The 9257-nt window shown below is 49.3% G+C and overlaps 2 protein-coding genes across 3 annotated transcripts in view; one reads left to right on the forward strand and one right to left on the reverse strand.

Annotated features, from left to right (window-relative positions):
* SHD (Src homology 2 domain containing transforming protein D) overlaps nucleotides 1-4096 on the forward strand; it is a 7168-nt gene extending 3072 nt beyond the window's left edge. Inside the window, exons 4-6 of the mRNA XM_012804431.1 lie at nucleotides 571-694; nucleotides 1944-2063; nucleotides 3880-4096. Of these exons, the coding sequence (XP_012659885.1) occupies nucleotides 571-694; nucleotides 1944-2063; nucleotides 3880-4096 (461 nt within the window). The remainder of the gene's footprint in view (nucleotides 1-570; nucleotides 695-1943; nucleotides 2064-3879) is intronic.
* Nucleotides 4097-4878: 782 nt separating this feature from the next.
* The window catches only part of TMIGD2 (transmembrane and immunoglobulin domain containing 2), a 13281-nt gene continuing 8902 nt past the window's right edge, over nucleotides 4879-9257 (reverse strand). Inside the window, exons 3-5 of one of the 2 annotated variants that reach the window (XM_023512690.1) lie at nucleotides 5815-5856; nucleotides 5611-5712; nucleotides 4879-5313 (exon numbers count right to left, since the gene is read on the reverse strand). In XM_023512690.1, coding sequence (XP_023368458.1) covers nucleotides 4913-5313; nucleotides 5611-5712; nucleotides 5815-5856 — 545 coding nt within the window. In that variant the 3' untranslated portion in view covers nucleotides 4879-4912. Of the gene's footprint in view, nucleotides 5314-5598; nucleotides 5713-5814; nucleotides 5857-9257 lie in introns of both variants that reach the window. The other variant, XM_003788876.2, reaches the window with a different exon arrangement.

Raw genomic sequence — 9257 nt, forward strand, 5'->3', positions numbered from 1 at the left:
AGGAGTTGGAGGTTGCTGTGAGCGTGATGCCACGGCACTCTACCCAGGGTGACAGCTTGAGGCTCCGTCTCAAAAAAAAAAAAAAAAAAAAAAAAGAAATAAAATAACTCAGACCAGGAAAAGTTATGCCACTACAACTTTATCCCAGAAGTTTATATGACTGAAAGGGTATTTGGAGCTCTGTGCCTTAGTCCACCTGTCTGTGTATTGGGGGTAATTTTCTAGTTTCATGATGGCCAGAAGGGAATTCTGGCCCCTGCTTGGAAGCCTCTAACCCACTCCTCTAGCCACGCCTCCTGCTTTCTGATTTGTAGCTCATGACACATCCTCGCCCTTTTCCTGGCACCAGAATTTATACATGACCACACCCTTTTCTTCTGAAGGCCAATTGGTTGTTCATGTGCCAATCCTGCCCCTGCCTTAAACTCAGCCCCCCTCTCTGTGGGGCACTGATAGGTTGCTCCAAATTAGCTCTGGCCTTCCTACTGAAATTCCATTGATTTACCTTTGGCCCCCCCCCCACGAAGTAGGCTGGACTTAACCCTTTCATCTCTAACCCTCCCCCTGCAGTGCAGTTTGACAGTCCCGAGTGGGAAAGGACCTCAGCCTCAGCCAAGGAGCTTCGGAGACCCCCACCCAGGAGCTCCCAACCCGCAGAGCGTGTGGACCCGACCCTGCCCCTGGAGAAACAACCGTGAGTGGGGAAGCTGAAGGTGGAAAAGCCCCTTGAATCTCTCCATCTGTAGACTCCAAATTATCAGGGAAACGTTTTTTCTTTTCCCTCCCAGGACTAGAGGAACTGGAAGACTTTGATTCATTCATTCACTTCATTCATATCTTCAACTAATCTTTACTGGGTTCCAGCACCTGCTGTGTGCCACATACTAGGCTAGACACAAAGCAGTCAGATGGGGTTCCTTTCCCGCTGTTATCTGGTTCAAAATCTTGCCCTATCCTTGAGGTACTGGGTCCAGCCCAGTCATTGGGAATGACTGTGAACAATCCAGAACTATTTTAACACTAAAACACAGGATGCAACATTTATTTTATTTTCAGTTTTATTTCAATACGAACAACAACAAAATCTCTGGTGTGCCTTTGTCATTGACACTTTGCTGGCAAGTGCTCACCTCTCTTTGAGCAGATTAAAGAAAATATTAAAGAATGGTACATATAAGGCAGCGCCTGTGGCTCAAGGAGTAGGACACCGGCCCCATGTACTGGGGTTCACCGGTGCGCGTTCAAGTCTGGCCCCGGCCAAAACTGCAAAAAGAAAAAAAAAAAAGAATGGTACATACATGGCCACCAGGCCTGATGGCTTATGCCTGTAATCCCAGAACTCTGAGAAGCTGAGAGGTGTGGATTGCTTGAACTCAGGAGTTTGAGACCAGCCTGAGCAAGGGTAACAGCTCATCTGTACTAAAAATAGAAAAACTAGTTGGGCGTAGTGGCAGGCTCCTGTAGTCCCAGCTACTCAGGAAGCTGAGGGAGAAGGATCACTTGAGCCCAGGAATTTGAGGTTGCTGTGAACTAGCCTGGAGCAACAGAAAAAGAAAAGAAAAAAAGAATGGTACGGGTGGGTGGGGATTTAGGCTGTAACATAATTAAAGAAAGTGACTGTGGTTGAGGGAGTAGGGAGGGGTGCTGATAACACTTGGGAATACAGCTAGGTAGGTTGTAAACATCAAGTTCAGGTGTATGTGATGAATTGGAGGGAACAGCTCCCTCTTTGACCTGGGCTCAGCTGTCCCTCCTTCCCCCAGACAACCATGTCTGCTGGGAAACCAGGCTCCTTTTGAAAAATCCAATGGAATTTCCCTGGCGTGTTGGCCTGGACGTCACAAGCTCTTTCTTGTACTGGCTGTGCATGGACCTGAAAGACCCCAGGATATGTTTGAAGGGAATGGCCTTTCGTGAGATGTGTGCCCCCACTTATCCACTAGGTGGTTTCACGGCCTGCTGAACCGGGCAGATGCTGAGAACCTTCTATCGCTCTGCAAGGAAGGCAGCTATCTCGTGCGGCTGAGTGAGACCAGTCCCCAAGACTGCTCCCTGTCCCTGAGGTGAGACCCCAGCCTCACAGGAACAGAGGGTCCCTGACTGCATGCATCTTACTTTCGGGTTAATTCAGTGGGAACAGAGAGGCGTGGCTCCCGGAACCATGGGCAGGGCTTTGGGTATGGTGGGTGGGGCTTCCAAGACCGGGGCGGGGCCTCCAGGGAGGCCCCTAGGAAAGAGCTCCATGTCATCAGAGGCACACAAGAAGATGGAATGGAAGCCATACCGGAGATCCAGGACTGCAGTAAGACAGGAAACTAGGTGTTCAAGGTTCCAAAAGTTAAAGAATGTCCATTCATGTCTGTCTGAAGCTAGAATCTCATAAGATCCTTTTTGTTTTGTTTTGTTTTGTTGTTTTGAGACAGTCTCAAGCTGTCACCCCGGGTAGAGTGCTGTGGCGTCACAGCTCACAGCAACCTCAAACTCTTGGTCTTAAGCGATTCTCTTGTTTCAGCCTCCCAAGTAGCTAGGACTACAGGCACCCGCCACAACGCCTGGCTATTTTGTTGTTGTTGTTGCAGTTGTCATTGTTTTAGCTGGCCCGGGCTGGGTTTGCCAGCCTCAGTGTATGTGGCTGGCGCCCTACTCAAGACCCTGTTTTTATGTGCTTCTGTCCCTACGATTCTATGTGTATCTAATGATAAACTGCTGCTAAGATTCTACTATGTGTCTGCATGATCTAAAACAGGCGTCCTCAAACTACAGCCCGCGGGTCATATGCAGCCCGCCTAGGACATTTATCCAGCCCACTGGGTGTTTTTGCAGCTGCTGCCTGTCCTCCTTAGCAGCCGACTTGTCCCAGGGCCCGCAGTCCGGCCCTCCAGCGGTCTGAGGGACAGTGAACTGGCCCCCTGTTTAAAAATTTGAGGACCCCTAATCTAAAAAAACAAGTGTAGAAGAGGGCTTTGGAGACAGGTTCAAATCCTGACTCCATCACTCTCTAAGTGTGTGACCTTGGCTAAGTTACTCAACCTCTTTGGGCCTCCCTTCCCTTATCTATAAAATGAGGATAATAATAACATCCATTTCCTGTTGGTAGTACAATGATTAAATGATAACAATAGGTGAAAAAAGTGTTGAAAACAATGCCTGGGAAACAGGAAATGCTTAATTAATGTTAATAATGATGATAAAATGATCCCAATGCTCTAGGTCATTCTGTCCACCAGAGATGGAGCTAAAGGGACAGAGGTTGACTAGTAGAGGCCCAGGAAAGGTAATACAAGCAATCAGAAAGTTTGAAGAGAAAGTGGAGTGAGTCTGGGGGTTGCTGGAGTGACTCAAGAGAGGCCCTGGAGGTGCCTAGCCACTATGGTCTGTCTTTTCATTGAATAAACACTAATTAATTCCCTACTGTGTTCCAACCCCATTCTAGGTGCTCTGGCAGTGACAGAGAGAAAGATAATCTCAGATAGAAAGAAGGGTTCAGACCTAACTGAGACAGTGGAAACTCATTGTGAGTAGGAGTCAGGGGAGGATTCAGGAATCAGGGTCCCCTCCTGATTGCAGTAGAATTTCAGGTCAGTCCTATGTCATGAACTAAGAACTAAGCTTTAGAGAGGTGGCACCTGATCCTTCTACATCCTGCAGAGAAGCATGCAATCCCATCCCTGTTCTAAGAAAGGAAGTTCTGCTCTAGCCAACCTTCCTGGTAGACAGACTTGGGAAGGTACTCCTGCCAGGGGGCAATAAGACAACAGGTTGGCACCAGTGCACTATTTATCAGAGATGTTGAGGGGGATGCCCACATCTGACCCTGGGTGACAGAGTGCATGGGTGGATCTGCAGTGCTCAGTGCTCCCTTTGACTTCTCTCCCCCAGGAGCAGTCAGGGCTTCCTGCATCTGAAGTTCATGTGGACCAGAGAGAACCAGGTGGTGCTAGGCCAGCACAGTGGGCCCTTTGCCAGTGTGCCTGAGCTGGTCCTACATTACAGCTCTCGCCCACTGCCAGTGCAGGGTGCTGAACACTTGGCCCTGCTATACCCAGTCATTGTGCAGACCCCCGATGGGTACCCTCTGCCAACTTCTGGGCTCTAAGCCTCAGAATCATGTCTCAAAACCCTCTTGAAAAATAAATAAATTATTGTCTGTTTCAAGTGTCCTTTCTGGGTGAGCCCTTGCCCCTGCTACCTGTGTCTCCATCTGTGAAATGGCCACCGTAGGGCACGGGAAGGGGGGCATCCTTAGAGGAATGATGGGGCAAGTGAGAACCTTAGAGGGGTAAGGGTAACCCCAGTTCTTTATTTTAGGGATAAAGATTGGAGCCTGAATCTCACATAGGGAGGGACCAAAACTCCAAGAACCAGAGACAGTGAGCCATAGAGACTAATAAAAACCCACAGACAGCAAACACCCACAGATATAAAGATGTAGATACTGAGTGGGTGCGGAGGTGCTCAGGCCAGCCCCGCTTTGCTTGATCTGCAGAAAAGACATCTGTCTCCATGGAAACAGCAGACGTGGGGGAGGGGAGGCTGGCCCAGCTGGTGTCACTTCAAGGTAAAAGTCAGGCAGCAGACCCCAGGGGCTGGTAAATACCAGGGAGCCCCAACTTCCTCCCTCCTCCTTCACTCCCAGATGCCAGCTGGGGCGGGGAGCATCCAGCAGGGACATTGCTTGGAGGCCAGGGGCATCACTTTTCTGCTCCTTGAACAAGTCCCTCCTAGAACAAGGCAGGGAGTGGGGGAGTTGTCAGAGCCCCCTCACCACAGTGGGCCTCTCCAGTGGGCTCTGAGATTCCCAGATGACCACTCAAATCTCTTTAGCACCCCCAAATTGCCACAAATTCCAGGTCTGCTTTCTTCATGAGTGAGTCTTTATTGAATGCTGGGGGAGGGGAAAAAGGCTCCTTCCTCATAGAAATGAGGCTGGGGTATCAGGATGGGACTGTTGTCCTCCCTTGGAAGCAGTTACTATCTTCACATAGTCACAGGTGGTGGTGTCCCCTTTGGGTTCTCCGGGGTCTCTGACTCCTCTTCTTTCAGGGAGTCCTCTTGGCCTTGGCTGCCCAGCAGGGCTCAGGCCAGGAGAGACACTGACCATGGAGACATAGTGACTGGGTTGGGGGCTGAGGCAAGGTTTGGCGGCCAGACATGGCTGGTGGGAGACAGGCTGTGGAAAAGAGATTGAATAGATGCTCTGGCCTTTCTGGTGCCCTCCGGGGGTGTCCAGCACCTTCCCATTTCCATGCCAGTCCTCATTCTTCTTTGGGGCCCCACGAGGCCGATGTAGTACATTGCTGTACAACGGGTTTCCTAGGAAGAGTGGAGAACGGTCATTTGAGAAATCCCGTTCCTCTCCGACCCACCCCTGGGCCCTTTGGCTATATTTCTTCAAAAAGATGGTATAAGGGCCAGCCTTCTCCATCCCCCTGAAGCCCACCTTCTGTCTTTTCCCAAGACCAGATGGGGATGCGGTGGGGGCGGAGGGGGGGGGGCGGCGGCAGAGGTGGCTGTCCATCACTAACAACCTGCTGCAGTTTCTGTATCCGCCACGAGAGGTCGCCCGCGGGAAAGCCCCACCGACCTCAGCGCGCTTACCTAGGTGGTCGCCTGAGTTTTTTCTCCAGCGCCGGCGGCAGCTCCAGACCCCGGCTCCCAGCACGACTGCGGCCACGGCCACGGCCCCCACCATCAGCAGCAAAAAGAGCAGTCCTGGGGTGGAGGTGGGGGAGAACACGGTGTCAGGGGGAGGGATGCACAAAGTGCGGGGTGAGGATGGGTGTCCTGAGGGAGGGATACGCGAGTAGGACTCACCTGGGAGGCTGGAGGTAGGATTCCTGTCCAGCGTAGGGTCATCTGCGTAGGAGAAATCTTTGTCAAGTCCAGTCTTCCGCACCCTCCAAGATTAGAGCATCCTCTCACCCGGTATGGGATCTTGTTCGCCTAGCCTGCGTGACTTCAGACAGGTGTTCACTCTGAATCTAAGTTACCTCTTATGAAAAATGGGGCTCACTATTCGTATCTTATTGGGTTACTGTGGAATAACTGTGTACTGGCTTTTGGGGTTGATTTAGAGATGGGGTCTCACACTATTGCCCAGTCTGGAGTGTGGTTGTGTGATCATGGTTCACTGCAGCAACTACCTAACTAGGCTCAAGTGATCTTGCCAAGCAGCTGGGCCTATAGCCATGTGCCACCACTCCCAGCTATTTTCTTTTCTACTATCCTTTCCTTTTTTTTTTTTTTGCAGTTTTGGCCGGGGCTGGGTTTGAATCCGCCACTTCCGGCATATAGGGCCAGAGCCTTACTCCTTTGAGCCACAGGCGCCGCCCACCTTCCTTCTTTTCTTTCCCTTTCCCTTTCTCTTTTCTTTTCTTTTTTTCTTTCCTTCCTTCCCTCTCCCGTCCCCTTCCCTTCCCTTCTTTTCTTTCTTTCTTTCTTTTTTTTTTTTTATTGAATGGTAACTATGTACATTAATGCACTTCTGGGGTACAGTATGGGGTTTTCACATGCAATCTGAAATACTTCCATCAAACTGCTCAACACAGCCTTCATGTCATTTTCTCAGTTATTGCTTTAAAACGTTCACATTCTACTCTTAGACAGATTCACCTGTACCCTTATAAGGTAAACCTTTTCTCTCTTTCTTGATGGGGTTCTTGTTATGTTGCCCAGCTGGTCTTGAACTCCTGGCATCAACTGATTCTCCTGCCTAAGCCTTCCAGAGTTCTGGGATTATAAGCACCTGGCCATGTCTTCTGTTTATTGGTTTATTGAGCGCCTCTAGTCTGTACCAAACCCATTTTTTCAGGTAGGGGAACTGAGGCTCAGACAGTGTTAACTCACTTGCTTGGGGTCCCACACCCAGGAGGCAGCAGGGATGAGATTTTTTTTTTTTTTTTTTTTTTAAGACAGAGTCTCACTCAGTTGCCCTGGGGTTGAGTGTCATGGTAATCCTCTTGTCTCAGTCTCCTGAGGAGCTGAGCCTACAGGTGGCTGCCATAACACCTGGCTATTTTAGAGATGGGGTCTCACCCTTGCTCAAGTTGGTCTCAAACTCCTGAGTTCAAGCAATCCCCCTGCCTCGGCCTCCCAGAGTGATAGGATTACAGGTGTGATTTTTGAACAAAGGCCTTGCTCACTTCAGCCTCCCCTCCCACTCTGTTTTATTACTTTATTTTACTTTTTTTGAGACAGAGTCTCACTCTGTCACCCTGGGTAGAGTGCTATGGCATCATCATAAATCACAGTAACCTCAAACTCTTGGGCCTCAGCAATCTTCTTGGCTCAGTCTCCTGAGTAGCTGGGACTACAGGCACCAGCCACATGCCTGGCTAATTTTTGTATTTTCAGATGAAGTCTCACTCTTGCTCAGGCTGGTCTCAAACTCCTAAGATAAAGCAATCCACCTGCCTTAGCCTCCCAGAGTGCTAGGATTATAGGCATGAGCCACTGCACTGGGCCTTGTTTCCTATTTTAAAAAACAGCAAGATGGCGCCCATAGTTCAGTGGCTAGGGCACTGGCCACATACACCGAGGCTGGTGGGTTTGAATTCGGCCTGGGCCAGCTAAAAATTAAACAACAATGACAACTGTAACAATAGGAAAGAAATAGCCAGGTGTTGTGGCAGTCGCCTGTAGTCCCAGCTACTTGGGAGGCTGAGGCAAGAGAATCACTTAAGCCCAAGGGTTGGACATTGCAGTGAGCTGTGACACCATGGCACTCTACCCAGGGCAACAGCTTGAGACTCTGTCTCAAAAAAGAACAGAAAAGAAAAAAGTATGCTTCCATGAGGCTGAATATTTGTGTCTTTTTTTTGAGACACAGTCTCACTTTCTCACCTTTAGTAGAGTGCTATGACATCACAGCTCACAGCAAGTTCTTGGGCTCCAGAGATTCTCTTGCCTCAGCCTCCCACAAGTAGCTGGGACTACAGGCACCTGCCACAACACTCAGCTATTTTAGAAATGAGGTCTTGCTTTGACTCAGGCTGGTCTCGATTCTGGGAGCTTAGGCAATCCACCTGCCTTGGCCAACCAGAGTGCTAGGACTACAGGTGTTAGCCACCTCACCTGACCTGAACATTTGTGTCTTGCTGAATAATCAGCATCATAGACATAGAACAACTCATGTATATTGAACACTTACTACATCCTAGGCCCTGTACTAAGCACTTTAGATATAACCACCCTGTTGTGGGTTTCTTTTTGTTGTTTTTTGAAAAGAGAGTCTCCCTCTGTTACCCCAGGCCTGAATGCTCACAGCAAACTCAAACTCCTGGGGTCAAGTGATCCTCTTGCCTCAGCCTCCTAAGTATGTGGAACTACAGGCACCCATCACAATGCCTGGCTAATTTTTCAATTATTTTTTCTTTTGCAGTTTGTTTTTTTTTTTTGGCCAGGTTGGGTTTGAACCCACCACCTCAGGTATATGGGGCTGGTGCTCTACTCCTTGAGCCACAGGCACCGCCCTAACTTTTCAATTTTTATTAGAGATGGGGTTTTGCTCTTGTTCAGGCTGGTCTTGAACTCCTGAGCTCAAGTAATCCACCAGTCTTTGCCTCCCAGTGCTAGGATTATAGGTGTGAGCCACCATGCCTGGCCTTATTTTTCAATTTTTTAAAAAATAAACCTATCCTAGGCAAGCGCCTGTAGCTCAGTGGATAGGGCACCAGCCACATACACTGAGGCTGGCGGGTTCGAACTGGCCCAGGCCAGCTAAAACAACAATGACAACTGCAACAAGAACAACAGATAGCTGGGCATTGTGGTGGGCACCTGTAGTCCCGCTACTTGGGAGGCTGAGGCAAAAGAATTGCTTAAGCCCAAGAGTTTGACGTTGCTGTGAGCTGCAACACCACAACACTCTACCTCGGGCAACAGCTTGAGATTCTGTCTCAAAAAAACAAACAAACAAACAAAAAAAAACCTATCCTATGAATCCCCAACAATAAAAAAAAATAAACCTATCCTAGAAAGTATGCAGTTGTATCTCACTGTGGTTTGGGTTTGCTTTTTTTTTTTAGAGATAGAGTCTCACTTTGTCACCCTTAGTAGAGTGCCGTGGGATCACAGCTCACAGCAACCTCCAACTCCTGGGCTTAGGCAATTCTCTTGCCTCAGCCTTCTGAGCAGCTGGCCCCACCACAGGCGCCCACCACAACGCCGGGCTATATATTTTGTTGTTGTTGTTGCAGTTTGGCTGGGGCTGGGTTTGAACTGGCCACTCTCGGTATATGGGGCTGGCGCCCTACTCA

The sequence above is a fragment of the Otolemur garnettii genome, unplaced genomic scaffold (genome assembly GCF_000181295.1).
Source record: "Otolemur garnettii isolate 467f Iridium unplaced genomic scaffold, OtoGar3 scaffold00029, whole genome shotgun sequence".
Lineage (NCBI taxonomy): Eukaryota > Metazoa > Chordata > Mammalia > Primates > Galagidae > Otolemur > Otolemur garnettii.